We start from the raw sequence: 17,597 nt of genomic DNA on the forward strand, positions 1-17,597 counted from the left end.
GAGATACCATGCCGCAGTTTAACATGAATACCCCACTCAGACACAGTATACTGACTCCGAGCCGACCAGTCCTTGTTTTAGCCCCTTAATGCCGAGCGCTAGACAGGGTAACAACAAGTACAATCTTTTAACGTCTTTTTGTATGACGCGGCCCGGGATCGAACCCTGGACCTTCCGCTCTCCGGGCGGACGCTCTACCACAAGACCACGGAGGCGGTCTCATCCCATTAGGGGTCACGTCAGAACGACCTCCATTCGACCAATCAGAACGTCGCTTACCAGATCATGAAAGTGACAGTCGGAATGTGATTTCTAATCATGCAACCTTGAAAACTTAATTCCGAACGATAGTTACGGTTTTAACGACTGAATCAATACAATCTAGCCCATCTATTAGCCATTCCAGAATGTTCTTTTGATCAGGTTTCATATTTGTAATCGAGAAGTTGTCTAACGGGTACTAAGATCTGATTTTAATGAGATTGGTAATACAACTGGGTGTCAGCTTAGTTGGAAAGCCCAAAGAGATGCGGGTCCCAGGAATTCACAACTGTAGTGTAACCCACGACAACGGAATCTTAAACAAGGCGAACCAGGATACGAACCAACGTTCACAAGATCCTGGCAAGCCTAAGGGACGAAACTCGAGACATTTTGGACACTCTGTTTACCTTAGAACATTTTACAGCACATGGGGTAATGTTCTGTGTACACGTGCCTAAAGAATTCAGCGTTAATTCAGTGAAACCCCGTTGTTCCGGGCCCCGTTTTAACCGGATCCCCATCTTCCGGGCAGTTACTGTTGTGAACCCTTAAATATGTACGACGGGATATTTCTTCATACCCATGATTCGCTGATCTGGAAATTTGTTAATCAGGACGATATCGCTTGGATTAGTACCGTGCGTTTTAACGGGGTTTTTCTCTGTATAAATTGTTCTCTCAGTTCGATATTAAGCATAAATCTGGATTACATATTGTTAGTTTGCACGTTTACCACGTGCCCTTTAGAGAGCCACCGTTTCGATCTTCACAACCTCTTATCTTTAACACTCTTTCATGACAGCATACACAATTATTTGTAAATAATAATAATGATAATAATAATGCGCATATTCATAATTCGCCAAAACCATTCCCTAAGGCATGCTCAAAGCGCTACATTATTACCCCGGTCTATGAATCAGTGTGCACTCGTTTTTCATTCTCACGTCCCTTGGGAGTATACACCCAAAGCTGCCTGTGAGGCGCGAGAAGGTTAACAGCCACATTACAATCTTAGCCTACCGAGTAAACATTGCTGGGTGAACAAAGTCCCTTGCTCAAGGAGACACCACATGTGCTACATGTGCTTCTATGTGGGGCAGGACCGAAGCCCCAGAAGCTCTCAGGAGTCAAGCTGCTGAACGTGGTCACCCATCCAACTACTCTCCCAGGCCAACGTTCCTTCATGTCACCTGATTTGTGAACTGTAAACAGTACCACGTGTATAGTGGTGAAACATAATTAAATGAACAGTTCCAAGTCAGCCATCGAGCGTTCATCCACGATGGTGCTTAATCCCGAAACGAGGCTAACATTGTGCTATTTTGTTGCGCCACGTGTCTTCTTTCCCTTTTGTTCCCGTGCAAGATGTTTACAGACGTATTCAGGTCACGTGTTTCTTTGGTCTCCCAACCTTTGGGTGTCACTCGATGGCTTCCTCTAATTCTGTTTGACGAGTTCCGATTCATCCATAGCCAATGAATTTTGCTCAGATTTAAAACGAAACAAAAAGTTCAAACGAAAACAAACAAATGTGCCCCTACATATGCAGACCCACATGAAATGAGAAGGTTATACGTCAATGAACTCAATTTGCATATTTTCTTATGGTTATTGACGCTATGTTGAATGTCGAACTGTATAGGTATATTGTTCAGGGACTGTTAAAGACACTTCAAATCTACAACGGCACATGTAATACATGCATCCCAATCACCTTCATTTGGCCTTTCTGTAACTGGTTTACGGTTAATGTCCGTTAAAGATGCAGTTACTTGTAAGTTTAAGAAATTTTAGTCAGATGAAGTAAAGAAAATACATAAGAAGGATTTATGACAAAGGGCTGCTCACCTTCTCACAGTGACCTGTTCGAAAGATGTTTTCTAAAATAAGTAAACAGATCGAGACAACCGAAAATTTGACACATCCGATTCGACTTATCAGATTCTAATTATGATAAATATAAAAAAATTGAAGTTTATTGAGACCGGACAACAGCGAGCAATCACTTCATCAGTGTCCAACTGTGTCCAACAGTATCCAAACAACAAAGGGACCTATAGACGTTTACGACTGCATGGAAAAGCTACAGGATCTAGGAATTCTACAATCGTCCTAAAACTTCAAACAACAAAGGGACCTATAGACATTTACGACTGCCTGGAAAAGCTACAGTATCTAGGAATTCTAAAACAGTTCTTAGTCTAGATGATTCTGCAGATCTGGGAATCGTAACTTAGCGTGCTGGGTGTATGTGTACTGAGGTAAAAAGAACAAAAATAGTAAGCTTAATGATGTCGAATGTGTCTCCCAAGGCGACTGGACACCCGTTCCCGTGGTTACTATGCTTTATGCCAAGACGTTTCGTCGGCCTTTCCCAGCCTATCCGTATGCTGGTTCATGTGGACCATTGCCCACTTCTTCATCCATGGTCCCTGGATGGTCGTGTCGAACTCCTCCTCCTCGCCAACCTTGCACAGGAATTAAACGTGCATAATGAGTCAACTATGTGAGTCAATATATATATACACGATGGGTAGGATTAATGTACAACGGTAACTATATAATGATGAGTGACTGACTGAGTGAGTGAGTTTGATTTAACGCTGATTTGGACAGTATTGCAGTTGTATCACGGAGAGTCAGCTAAATGTGGTAGGAAAGGCCGAAGTGATTCAGGTCTCAGACGTTAACCCATTTGCACAACGAATTGCGGCGCCTCAGACGACTGAGCCACCCGTGACCCCATATAACAAGGAAGCCAATGGAATAAACGGGAGTGAAGCCAATTAATTCGCAGTGAAAACAATGAATACTCATTTTCAGTATTCACCTGATAAAGGGGATTTCAAAACTTTTAAATGCATATCAAAGACTTAACGTTCATAACATTTAAATTCCTAAACTGTGTTTTTTCTATTAAAAAAATTAAACAAATAACTATTCTGTTCCCGAAAAATATTTCGTATAAATCCTACAGTGTATATGCTGGATGTTCTGCGTAACATAACTGCAAGTTTGGTGTTTGTTTGTTGTTTAACGCTGCACTCAGCAATATTCCAGTTACATCACAGTGGCCCGTAAATCCTCGAGACTGAACCAGACAATCCCGTGACTGGAGTACGAGCAATAGTTCATGCAATCAGCCAAGTGACAGAGCCTGACCACCCGGCGTAATTTGATTGTTTGTTGCTTAACGCCGCACTCAGCAATATTCCAGCTGTATGACGGAGGTCTGTAAATAATCGAGTCTGGACAAGACATTCCAGTGATTGACATCATGAGCATCGATCCACGCAACTGGGAAACGATGACATGCATCAACCAAGTCAGCGAGCCTTATCACCCGATCCTGTTAGTCGCCTTTTGGGGCATGCATAGGTTGTTGAATACCTAGTCTACCCCGGATCTTCACGGTCCGATCTAATTTGGTTGCATCCCAAGTCCATTTAGGGTAAACGAACCCGAGTTAAGGGAAGAACAATTTGAATATATATATATATATGTTCAACTTCTCACTAATGCCATACTTGAAAACGTGTAGCACGTTTTGAGGACATCGTCATTCTGAAACGTACTGGATTTATTTTCGGAGCGTCTTGTTTAGCTTTCTTGTGCCTGTCCACTTCGTCGAACGAATCCCAGTTGATCACGTGATCAGGGTCTCCCGATGACCTCATGAGAATGCTGTCCTTGAGACCATAGAAGCCGACTGGCCTGTCCGGCCGCTGCCATCTGAGATCTAAACTCCATCGGACGTCTTGGGAGAGATTCGGAAGGCTAGAAACAGACAGAGTGAGTAAGTGAAGGGGTGTGCTCCACTAAAAATGTCGCCTACATCAGGGCCTGTCAGTTTAATATGTGTGGACAGCCCAGTGTGACACAGGTCCGTCGGATGTCTTGGGAGAGATTCAGAAGGCTAGAAACAGATAGAGTGAAGGGTTGAGCTCCACTAAAAATGTCGCCTACATCAGGGCATATCAGCTTAATGTGTGTGGACAGCCCAGTGTGTTACAGGTCCGTGGCGTTTACCAGATTGGTGCCGACAAACCAAGGATCATTATCGGGGAGAATATGATGTACGAACCCAAGATCAGAGGATCCTGCCACAGGACGTTACTATGTACAACGTCTTCCGGGGCTTAAGACGACCAGATCACACATACACATGAACACCATCGTCAATATTTCACGTTTTGCACACATTACGTTCCTCATTACCCGTGAATTCATACGGCCCCTATACTGCATAAATTGTGACACGTGCGATATTAGTCGCTAAATATTGCCGATGTAGCCTCATGCAGGAATCTAGCTGTACGTTGATTCGTAGGTTACAATAGCGACTGCACCGCATAGCGACCCCATGTATTGACGGTGATGGAGGAACGTACGTATGCAAACCCGTTAAGTTCTGATGACCCCTGACTTGGCAGAGAGTCATTCGTGACCAACTCGTGTTATTCCGGGACAAGCCGAATAGCGACTAGTGCCCCTCTCGTGGCCATTTTTGCAACCGGGTTCCGTCTTAGCGCAAACGGGCATACCTAAAACAATTGTCAACTCGTTGCGCAATGGTTCACATATATTTCCCCATATATCATTTATATTTCAGATGCAATTAAAAGCACATCAGGACATGCGAAATTATACAGTATGATTGAACACATTTAACTGTGTCTTGGGTATATTTTTAGATGCAAGACATATGTAAAAACAGAAATTATTTCTGAGGGATTATTTGACAAAGAACTTGAAATCATACGCGCATTCTGATTGGTTGTCGTATTTTCGCACATAACATTCATCGATAGGGGGACGAGTCTTCTTGCAGGTTACGGAAAGGGGCGAGTGGTGACGAATGGGCAGAGAGTATGTCATCCCCTTGCAGTGACCCCTTGCGGCTCGAGACCGGAAGATATGAAAATATCTCATCCAGTAAGTTGGCCACAAGAGGAAAAGAGGCTTAGTTAAGATTTTCGTTCCCACTTTTTCCTGTATACCTAATTTGTTTCTATTGCACGAAGGACGTATCTGCACACGATTTCCAACAGGTAGTAAGCTTGCAAGTGTGCATAATTTGACAAAATTGGCTGAAACATTTTTATTAAGTCATTAAACTATTCAAATTATGTCTTTGATAACAGGTAATATGTTTGGTTATAAATATAAATATTATGCAGTTAAGATATACAGGAAAATGTGGGAACGAAAATCTTGTTTTTCACCCCTGGCCAACTGACTAATCCAACAAGAGAAACTGTTTCGCCTGTTCAGATTCTGTCGAGCACGACATCCACTGTCTTTGTTTGTTTGTTGTTTAACTCAGCAATATTCCAGCTAAGCACGGTGGTCTGTTAACAAAATCGACGAGACAATCCAGTGATTGGCATCATGAGCATCAATCTAGGCAAATGGGAAACGATCACATGCATCAACCAAGTCAGCAAGCCTGACCACCCGATCCCGTTAGTCGCCTCTTAAATACCCCCATTTCACTACGACCTAGAATATCCCGAATCACCCCGAACAGGAAATCGTCCATGTTCGTAGATAAATCTCAATCATTCCTTGAAGTTCTTAAATGAATCTTATTTGACTCCCAAACATTCGTACAGTTCGCGGGAGTTCGTCGAATCGGCGAGAAATTTTGTTTGTCAAAAACGTTCGTGGAAGGGTCCCCGAATTGCAATTTCGTGGCTGTATCGTAATCCATTCGTAATTAATTCTTATGTTCCGTAACAGCTTCGAAATCGATTCTTTTGCATTCTTGGCTATTCTTAGCGATTCGTGGCTCCCAATCTCAACCTTGTCCTCAATCCGAAAACATCCCCAAACAGCTACGAATGTCCCGAGTCAACTACGAATCATGTAAGAATTAAGTAACAACATTCGGGATATTCGTCACTTAGTCGTAGGTGATTCTTAAAATTCGTGTATGATCTGTACATGAATCTTGTAATTCGTACATGTTTCTTAACCCATTCCTGGTATTCTTCATATTTTTCAACCCGATTAGCCACGAAAGTTTGCATTATTGCCCGAATCATGATCATCACGAATTTCGAAAGTTTCCGATTCGGGGTGATTTGGGATATTCGTGGTCCTAGTGAAAAGGCGGGCATTATTAACGGCAAGCTTGGGTTGCTGCAGACCTATTTATTCTCTACCCGGAACTTCACTGGTCTATTGTCTTCCTAACTGTCCCACGAATATCAGTTTACTTGACCCTTTTAACAACGGTATATGGAAAAAGCTAACGGTTTTAGTATTTTATCTAATGAAAAGTTGTCACATTTTTAGCAATCGTGTATTTGTGTTTAAGTCCGTTTTTCTGTACACTCTTAGTTATCTGCATCATCTCTCATGTGTAATAGGATACATCTGGTGCCTCTCGTGACTGATGGAGTGGCTTGAGCATGTTTTATTTTTGTCTTACATATTGTATATATGCCCAGTGTATGACATAAATAAACCATCTGGGACATATATAAACTATCTATCTGTCACTAAAACACGAAGAAACAGAGAAACACAACAGAGAAATCAGTAGCTGGCTACGATGCCAAGCATGGGATGCTGGAATCAGAAGGGGGTAATGTTAGCAGTATGGCTACGTTGAACAGAGGCATACCTCCTGTGTGGAATAACGTTGTTGAAGAGAAGGAAGCCTCCATAGGGAACGGGGCAGCTCAGCAGGTCCTTCTTCAGGTCAACGCCTGCGTCAACAGAGAACGGGACCATCAACTTAGCATGGGGTTAACGAACGTTGTGTTATGTTCACATGGTCAAGAACACGGTCAATCTGATATAACGCAGCTTCGACACAATGAATGCCAGTGGATTGTCTGGTCCCAGATTATTTACAGATCGCCGTCATATAGCTGGATTATTGCTGAGTGCGGATACGATGACATGCATCAACCAAGTCCACGACTACCCTATCCTGTTAGTGGCCTCTTACGACAAGCATGGGTTGCTGAAGATCATTTCTAACCCGGATCTTCACGGGTACAATCAGCTGGTTCTCGCCTCTCTATGCTCATCGTCAACTTATATTGTGACATGAAGAGACGGAGCCCAGTTTATGAAAATAACATGATGATTACCCAGAGATTTCTCCATTTCCTCTTCTTCCAGCATGACATACCACGTGCCACCATAGCAACACTGATGAGTGGCTATCTTTCCACTGCGGTGACCCCCTACTGCAACCTGCGCCCAGAAACAGAGCATCGTAAGTGAACTTTGAATGAGGATTAATGCTGACATGTTTATTTAATGCGTCAAATTCATCATTTTGGTTCCATGCGTTTCTTAAAACAACGCTAAATGGATTTAGTGTGCAGTTGAAGTCTCACCTCGCTGGGGAGTATACAACTCAAGCTGCCTTATCATGACACTACCATCTCACCCTACCTGGTACCCAGTCAGTGATGGGTGAACAGATGCACATTTTGAAAATAGTTAGCTGGCTAAGGTGAGTGAGTGAGTGAGTTGGGATTAACGCCGCTTTTAACAGTATTCCATTTATATCGCGGCGTGTCAGCTAAATGTGGGGGGAAAGCCCGAAGTGATGCAGGTCTCAGACGTTTACCACTTCGGTGAAACCCACGAGCACGGGAATGGTGCTGACAAACCTAGAAACATAATTGGGGCGAACCGGGACTCGAACCCACAATCATAGGTTTCTGGCGTGTCCAAGGGACGCAACTCTGCACAGCGAATCGCGACGCCTTAGACGACTGGGCAACCCGTGCCCCCAGCTGCCAAAGGAGGCCCCCATATGTAACATGTGTTTTAGTATATGGCAAGACCGAAACCCTAGAAACTCACATGAGCTGAGCTTGTCGAATACGGTCACCTACTTTTCAAAAATCACGAGACTCATACAGACCATATAGTGCTGTGGAAACATTCTAACTTGGATCAGAAGTGCATTCATATATGAGAGGGGTGCTTGAAAGTAAAGATGTACCCAATTTCATTATTTTAATCCGAAGATCAGTTTCCAGTGCCACAAGCACACATCAATGGCCCACATTTTGGCATTAAACAAAGTGTCAAATTTGACTACATAACTACTGTGGTGTGACGTTCATGTCTACTCATTCAGGGTATCAATTTAGCGGTTGTCAAATCTGGACATTAAGGAAAGGAGTAACTAGGAAATAACTGAAAATGAGTCTTTTGGCATAACGAGCCCCTTTTAAAACTGCAGTACCTGCAAACACCCGTTCTCCTCGGTAGTGTCCAGCAGGGGGATCCAGGCTGTAGGCTGGAGGACCTCATACGATTCATTGTCCAGGTATGCACAATCTACAGGTATCAACAACACTTAATATAGCCAACCCTGTTTAATATGCATACTTCACATAATGAACACTAAGGACTTACTCTAATCCCTGCATTTGGTCAAAATTAAATTAACAGTTAAAAACATTCTATTTTTATATTGTCTGTGAAATAAAAACGAGAGATAATTGTTTGTTTTTAATTAAAAGTCAAACATAACTTCCCTCCTCGCTGCGGTTACCATATCCCCACATATGTTCGATATCAGTTGGGATACGGATCGACATCAAGGGATACGGATCGCCCTGTTAGACGGTCGAATTTATGCCAATGACTTCCTGAAGCATCACTCTCCAATTATATATACATTATTTCACCGATAGTGCACTCTGAATAAGGATTCCAAAAAGCATTCGCGTTTACTAAAACAAGATGGCCACCCCTACGAACACACCAACTGGATTCCTTATTCAGACTTCAATTTCGGTGAAATAAAGTACACGTACTTAAAATGAACTGATTAAAAGCCATTGGGATGTGGATTTTAAAAAATAGGAGATTTCGTGTTTCTTGTGGTATTCCAGCTTGTATTGGTAGCTTCTCTCAAGACATGTCTAGTGCTCTATAGATACCTTGGTGCCAGGGAACTGTTGTAGCCTCGTTCTGGGGTGTTTTTGTGCGCAGATTCCACACCGGATGTCCTGCAATGTCGGGGCCAATCAGTTGCTCGATCACATTGAGCAAGCGGTCGTTAGACCACAGATTTCGAAATGCCTGTCATGTACAAAGCAAAGCAAACTGTAAGATATTAAATCAATATTCTGCTTTCTTTTCTGATCAGCAATTCCCACAAGGATGCATATTATGAGATTCTATCTTTCTTTTTTTCGTTCTTTTCTTTAACGCCGCATTCCAGCTATATAACAACGACCTGTAAATAATCGTGTCTGGACCAGGCAATCCAGTGATTGACATCATGAGCATCGATTTACGGAATCAAACAAGTCAGCTCGTTGCACGTTTGCTGTGTTAATGCTTAGAAAATATTAACTTAAACATCTTTAGTTACTGCGAATCAGTGGCGAAGAATATCCAATGCATTATAACCCCATTCCATTATGCTGACTGCCCTGTGCCCTTTCTCTGCCACGCCTTCGGCTTGAGGCCGAATGACATGACGTCAAAAGTGTCTGTTCAATTAAACTGCATTCATGAGCCAGGGACATGATGCTCTAAGACAGCATGTCCCAAACTAAGCTTTCGTGGCGAATGCTTTCAGAATACTTAACATAATCATGGAGTATGTTTTCACTTGTTTGTTTGTTTGTTGTTTAACGCCACACTCAGCAATATTCCGGCTATATGGCGGCGGTCTGTAAATAATCGAGTCTGGACCAGACAATCCAGTGATGGACATAATGAGCATCGAACCACGCAATTGGGATCGATAACATGCATCAACCAAGTCAGCGAGCCTGACCACCCGATCCCGTTTGTCGCCTCTTATGACAAGCATAGTCGCCTTTTACGGCAAGCATGGGTTGCTGAAGACCTATTCTACCCCGGAATCTTCACGGGTCTCGTGGAGGATGTGACGGGGAGGGAGAGGTACTCAGTTTCTGATTGATGGAGGTGAACACAACTAATGGCCTGCATCATAAAGCGTGCGTCATCTAATGATCATGAATAGTTTACTCACTGGAGGGAGCTTGCCCAGCTTATGCAGGAGGATGTTTGCACCTGGGAAATCCTTCTCCACCTGGGTCAGTCTTTGAAAGAGACCTAGGTCCTTGTATGTATCTACCAACAGAACATAAGGCGAATATAACAATGAGTGACAACGGCGTAGTGTGAATACAGAATAGGGTGAATACAGCACAGAGTGAATAAAGGATAGGGTGAATACAGAATAGGTTGATAACAGTATAGGGTGAGTACAGCATAGGGTGATAACAGCATGGGGCGAATATAGCATTGGGTGATAACAGAATAGGGTGAATACAGCATAGGGTGAATACAGCATAGAGTGATAACAGCATAAGGTGAAAACAATAGTTTGATAACAGCATGGGGCGAATATAGCATTGGGTGATAACAGCATAGGGTGAATACAGCATAGGGTGAATACAGCATAGAGTGATAACAGCATAGAGTGATAACAGCATAAGGTGAAAACAGAATAGTTTGACAACAGCATGGGGCGAATATAGGATTGGGTGATAACAGCATAGGGTGAATACAGCATGGGCCGAATATAGCATTGGGTGATAACAGCATAGGGTGAAGACAGAATAGGGTGATAACAGCATAGGGTGAATACAGCATAGGTTGATAGGGGATAGAACTCAGAATGAATGAAATAAGTTTGACAAAACATCCACATACATATACACATACCTTTGCAAAAATAAACCAAATGAAAGTAAAACAGACTTTTTATCTGCATCAGGAACGTTTAATCACCAATAGAACGAGTGTACAAATAATTCACAAGGTTTATCTATTTCATTTCAAAACATGGTCACTCACACAAAGGAACCAACCTGTGATTTTTCCTGCCTTGAACAGCCACTGGACCAGATCTTCTAGAAGGACCTCTATAGCGGTACGGCAGGGGTCCAACTCCTCTCGTGTGAAAAAGTCCTCAACAAGTACATATCCCTAAAATAGAAAAAGAACATAAACTTATCCGTGGTTCGAGACCAGCGGCGTGCTGGACCCGTGGGTTAGGACCCTGGCAACCTATGCCAATCGTAAAGGGCGGCTCAATGGATCGGGTGGTCAGGCTCGGTGATGGCATGTCAACGCATCCGACGTTCATAATGTTAATTACAGAAGTGTACAGACAGTCGTCATTTAGCTGTAATGTTGTGAGTGCGGCGTTATCCTGCAAACACGTTTGCGCATGCATATAAGACTATGATTGGTTGGTTTGGTTGGTTGTTTTACGCCGCACTCAGCAATATTCCAGCTATATGACTGCGGTCTGTAAAAAATCGAGTCTGGACCAGACAATCCAGTGATTAATATCATGAGCATCGATCCACGCAATTGGGATCGATGACATACATCAACCAAGTCAGCGAGCCTGACCACCCGATCCCGTTAGTCGCCTTTTACGACAAGCATAGTCGCCTTTTACGGCAAGCGTGGGTTGCTGAAGACCTATTCTACCCCGGATCTTCACGGGTTTATAGGACTATGAAACTCATGAGAATTGTAGTGACCCCACAGCTAAATGTACATGTGGTCGGGCGTCTTTCTACTGCATACCAACAAGAAAATGTATGCTAATCAACAATGGAAACGCCAGGAACCCTCCTGCAGCCCTACTGCCGACAGCTAGGTGTTTGGATTTTTATTTATTTTATATTATATAAAGATTTTAGCTCATTTGTGCACCAAAAAAACTAGTCGTTTCCTTTGAAGTAATGGGGGCGGTCGGGTAGCCTAGTGGTTAAAGCGTTCGCTCGTCACGCCGAAGACCCGGGTTCGATTCCCGACATGGGTACAATGTGTGAAGCCCATTTCTTGTGTCCCCCGCCGTGATATTGCTGGAATATTGCTAAAAGCGGCGTAAAACCATACTCACTCACTCACTCACTTTGAAGTAATGTGTGTGGTAAAAGCTATTTATCATGCTTTCAATCACTGGTTTGTGTGGTCTGTCAACAATTATTAACATGTAGTCGTGAAATAGCTGGAGTATTGCTGAACGCAGCGTTGACGATATTCACTCATCACTAGTACAATACAATATTATTCTGATTATTTCGCACACACAAAAAAGAACTTTTGATTGATGCGCTGCATGTAATAATACGTCCGAATATCTTATGTGGCTTATACGATAGCGACAGTCATATGTAAAACGCAACATCTGAAAATAAATAAAATACATGAGCTCCTTTTTAACAGTGTACTCTCTCCAGGGACCACGAGTAATTCCTGGATTAAAAAGGTCATAATTATGCCAACATAATTGTGAGAAGTGAAACGGATCAGGCAGTCAGGCTCGGCACCTTGGCTTGTTGCGCGTGAAAATCCAACACCAACGGCGTTGGGTGTTGCTCATAACATCAATCACTGGTTCGTGTGTTCCAGACTTGATTATTTTCAGGCCGTTGTGAAACGGCTTCATTGTTGCTGGCAACGTCGTTGAACACGAGAGAAAACACGGACACTAAAGTGATTGAGGCGTTGTAAAATCCTGCACACGAACTCGATGCAGGCCAGAGCTTAAGTCTATGAATTTCCATATAAAATAAAAAATGCTACACTATTGGTATCAACAAAGCAAATAAATGGGAAATATCATCTTTGAATAGACCGTTGTTATATTAAGTTATATTAAGTTGTAATAGCTTTAACACTGCTGTGGTGCACAAGCATCATCTGTCCTTAAACGTTCCATTCCCCTATTATCCTTGTATTCTCTATATCATTTAAGGGGTTCAAAGTGTCATAAAAACATGAAGCGGCCCTAAAATAGTCTTTTCACACAAAACACGTTTTCTTCCGAGAAATCTGTTCCAGGTTATATATTACGAACACAAGGCTATGTAAACTCCACAGTGCCGGCCTCAGTCAGTTTCCAGATTTATTGGTCACTTTCCTGAGTAAAGATTAATGAGCTGCCTACGATTACCACATAAATTTGCATGATGGTGATGAAAACCTAAGTGAGTGAAGTTTGTGTTATGCGAGAGTAATGTGTTATTGTATACAATACACACGCACACATCTTTTGTACGTTCGATTTGTTTTTGTATCTGTTATTGTTGTTGTTCTTGGTGGGGGTGGGGAGGGTCTGTTCTTTCAATTCAGGGGAAGACTTTACTGGGGCGAACGGGACAGAACAAATATCTCAAAACGTTGATGTAACTGTAAATCTTGAAGTAAATGGTTACTATAGACATATATTTCCTTTTTTTCATTTCCAGTATTTTAATTTTCTTAAACACGCCTCAAAGGTGGCAGGTGGACCTCTTACACAAGTAGGTCTGACTTTATCTTAAGCAACAAACCTTTTCAAAGAATTGTTTTATCATTGTCTCCGAGAGTTGCCCCGGTTTTTTCCGATCCGGCTGTTTAGGCATTGTGTTGAATACTTCCGGGAAAGGCGTGTCGACTTGCCCCGGGTAACGAGGGGGTACGACTTCTGTCTCCGCCGACATACTGTTGCAATGTGTTATCTGGAACGGAAGACAACATAAATTGGTAGTGGAGAAACAAATAGAGCTGCTCAAAAGCAAGCAACAAAGTCACAACTAACAGGTCATGATAGACATGCAATTGTGTTCTCAACATTCAGAAGATAATCTCAGCTGTATCTATAAGTGGCATTTTAGAAGCTGTAGCAACAATGAAGATAGGCCTGACTTCAACTCCTAAACCTTCTTCGTGTCTGTGTAACCCCGTGAGGGGTTTTCGAAATGGTTGAATTCGCCAAAGACCGCATTAGCTTAAATGTAATCCTTTGCATGTTATGAATTTGGCATGTTATGAATTCAGTTGATCCATGCTGCATGTGTTTTTTCTCTCGCACACTTTGATCGAATTCCTTTTATACCGCGACACAGTGTATTGTTTCACAATAAGGTATATCGATGTTTTATCATCTAGTGTTTTTTTAAGTAATGGAAACCTTTACCTTAACCTTCGATCCTTAACGTATTCTTTAAATGCGACTTTTTCGGTACAGGTGCTGGAACATACGGCGAATCGTACACTGAATTAAAGAAGTTGAAATACTTAATCAATTCTGTCCTTATTAAGTTCTTATGGTTTGGGAGTTGTGCAGTTTTTATTTTGATGTTTTATTTATTTGCTGGGGTGGGGTGGGACGTACCAACAGGAACCTGTTGTTATTTGTCTGTATTGTAAATTAAGTCCTCGATCACATGTTTAATTGTCACTCACAAATCGTCATGTGGTTGTTTTTTTAAATTAAAACGTTTTCGAAACAACTCGTTATTGGGTGACCAGGCTGCATTAAAATAAAAGGAAATTTTAAAATCGTGGGTATGATCAATAAGAAATTGGTTTAATTTATGTTTCGTATAAGTAATCATGTATGTACCCTTATCACTGACTTTAATAATGGGACGATTAGCCCCAAGTTACAGGCAGAATAACCAAGATGACTGTAAATAAACGATGAACGGTTGATGCGATACGGTGACAGGAGCGTCCATTTCAGTCACTCTGACGTTGTATAACAGGCAGCTGACCCGTACATGACCCTGCACTGCTAGTCATGGTCACTAACCCAGCTGCGGCATCAATATGTGTTGACAGCAATGTCATCACTTAGAGAGATAGCTTTAAGTTACATAACTCAGCGTGTACAATCTGTAATCTACCTTTCACAACCTTATCTCCTCAAAGTGCCTAGAATAAAGGTCAGGAGTATTTTAGGCGTCTTACTCCTGTGCATTTCGCAGGGAATGCTGCTATTCAAAAGGATCTTGTTTAGTACAGGACAGGCAATAACTGAATATTTTACCGACCTCGACACACAATGCCCTCGCTGCTCCTTGGACCCGATTATTTCACCCAGTCAAGCCTGTAAGGCAAACCTAACTGGGCTAGTGGTTGGTGTTATAGCGGGGGAGGATTCTTTTTTTTAAGCAAGTGTCGCCGGATATATTAAATACTACTTGAATACTATTAATATTCCGCATTTATCTCCAATTGTTTCCTTTCACGTGCGGTCCTTCTCTCACTCTCAAATACTCATGCGGTTGTCTTCCCAGCACTTTCTCGTGCGCATACCCGGGGTGTCTTGAGGAGAGACTTTCAAGCTCCGTGCTGCCAACCCCCTATCGATACGCGGGATTTCGGGAGGTGTGTGTGTGTGTGTGTGTGTGTGTGCGAGAGATGGCACCCTAAGACCCGCCCATACGTTCAAAGAGGCGGGCCGTCGATATACGGCTTTTATTTCGGGATAATCATTTACTCACATTGTTCTTGAGGTCGGAGTGACATGCAATGCAAACCACAACCCGGAAACATTTTCCTAACTGATACCCGCATTGTGATAGCTAGGTTAAACATGTGCACAGACATGTAGCGCAATGCCAGAGTTGTTGGTTGCAGAGACCATATATCGGTTTATTGTCTCTGTTGGTTGTCACTAATTTTCATAACTAGGTAGATATGCGTGTTAACAGTAACGACATGACGACGGTCGATAAAAAAATACCTGCTTATTTGTTCCAATCCCACACCGCTTGTCAACAAATTCCACTTTCCAATGAAAATTAACGGAAGCCAAATAACCGAGGCTCAAGTGGTGTGTAGCAGATGACCCGGTTCTGTGAAGCAAATGCGAAGGAACTATAGCGTTTACAAGCCTCCGCCAGCTGACAACTTGTGTAATTCCGGGACAGGCCGAATTGCGAAGGTTACGTAAAGGGGCGAATGCGCCAGCTCATTCGTCACCACTCGCCCCTTTCCGTAACCATTCAGCACAACTCGTGTCTTTTCCTGAACATTCGATATATTTCGTTATACATACACATTCGTGACCAACTCGTGTTATTCCGGGACAAGCCGGATTTTCTTGCAGGTTACGGAAAGGGGCGAGTGGTGACGAATGATACATACACATACATTTAGATTCCGCATTTGGATCCTCCTGGGCATGCTTTATATTCTCGGTTTGAACTCCGTTTCAGGTGACGGATTGTGAACTATGTACTAAGAAGGGTTTTTACACGACGCAGATATGTGCGTCCAGGACCCACACATGTATAGAATGCACGCAGAAAAACAAAAACATTGCTTCCTGACGGACACACATAATATATTCATTGTACCCAGTTCTGAACGAAGTTCCTGCAATAAAGTAATTATGTAATCTTATATCCCACTACATCACTTCATTACTTCACAGGACCCTATATATTTCCGGTAGGTATTCGTAAAATTATTTACTGGGGGTCCGCTGTAGCCCTAGATTTGTAGGTCAAGGTAAAATACTGAGAACTATTTGTAAGTCGTAAGGTTACTCCAGTGCAATTTCCACAGGTCTTGACACAAAGGATAGTGCGTAACAATGTGCGAGTTCAGTTGAGACTCGAGTAAGCACTTGAATACACACAGCATGTTCATATTTTGGTAAAAAAATGAAGGCCTGATTGGTTTCACCATCAATTTGGATGTTCTTAGGGGTGGGGGTGGAGGGATATCTTTAAAATGAATTATTCTCACGTTTTAGTCAAACTTAACATATATGATTGGTTAAAATAGCTCTCTCACGTTTTGAAGTAGTGACCACGCCCCACCCCCCGAAGTAAATTTGAAACATATAACATCTCTAATACACATAGAGATTTTCAAAATCCTTATACCAGGATAAAACTCATATGTACTTTCCAGGTACAAGAACTGATTTAAGGAACAATTCAGTCTTACCCTGGACCTCAGTATTACCTACTGTTTACGATATGTGTTTTCAGTTTACACTTAAACTAACATCTAGCCTCTGATATGAAACTATAATGCAGACAAAAACGGTAAATTATCGTAATACAATATAATAAATAGGAGCCCAGAGACTCTCTTCATTTTCTCAAACTGTAGTAATCTAGACTTGCGAACTTTTGTAGTCGAACGGGGTGTATTATATACCAGTAGATCCAGGGCCTTTATGAGAGACATTTGTGTACAGTGTTCAGTTTTGTTGATCAGATAACCTTAAACATGTCTGTTAAGTAACGGACATTGAGTTTGGCGATTTCAGGCGAATTACTATCATAATATTAAAACCCTTCTCATATATCATACATGTTACATCGATCATTAAATGCATATATTATATCTTCACATTTTTAGCGTGACTCTAAGATGAGGCAGGACAAGACGGGACTGGCCATGCAAAAATAAATAACATTGTGTGTGGCTAGGAGGTATCTCAAAGTGGGCAAATATTTGTTCAAGTATCACTTGTCCCCACCTTTTTTCAAATAAAACTGTTTTCTATTACATATCTAGGGGGCCACCTGGCTACAAAACATCCCGCCTTACATTAT

The 17,597-nt window shown here is 42.2% G+C and overlaps 1 protein-coding gene across 2 annotated transcripts; it reads right to left on the bottom strand.

Annotated features, from left to right (window-relative positions):
* Positions 1-1,635: 1,635 nt before the first annotated feature.
* Positions 1,636-15,992, bottom strand: LOC124111982 (1-deoxypentalenic acid 11-beta-hydroxylase-like). Of its 2 annotated transcripts, none has more exons than XM_046471917.2 (10): positions 15,767-15,992; positions 13,587-13,754; positions 11,103-11,220; positions 10,259-10,359; positions 9,192-9,333; positions 8,489-8,583; positions 7,374-7,479; positions 6,899-6,983; positions 3,843-4,044; positions 1,636-2,735 (listed from the first exon to the last, which is right to left on the bottom strand). In XM_046471917.2, exons 2-10 carry the CDS (start codon positions 13,734-13,736, stop codon positions 2,607-2,609), a joined length of 1,128 nt encoding a protein of 375 aa, XP_046327873.2. In that variant the 5' UTR covers positions 13,737-13,754; positions 15,767-15,992; the 3' UTR covers positions 1,636-2,606. The 2 variants fall into 2 exon arrangements, with proteins under 2 accessions (XP_046327873.2, XP_046327874.2); XM_046471918.2 differs by lacking the exon at positions 15,767-15,992 and adding an exon at positions 14,213-14,269.
* Between the last annotated feature and the right edge of the window lie 1,605 nt (positions 15,993-17,597).

The sequence above is a fragment of the Haliotis rufescens genome, unplaced genomic scaffold, assembly GCF_023055435.1.
Source record: "Haliotis rufescens isolate VD_foot unplaced genomic scaffold, xgHalRufe1.0.p SCAF_3, whole genome shotgun sequence".
Lineage (NCBI taxonomy): Eukaryota > Metazoa > Mollusca > Gastropoda > Lepetellida > Haliotidae > Haliotis > Haliotis rufescens.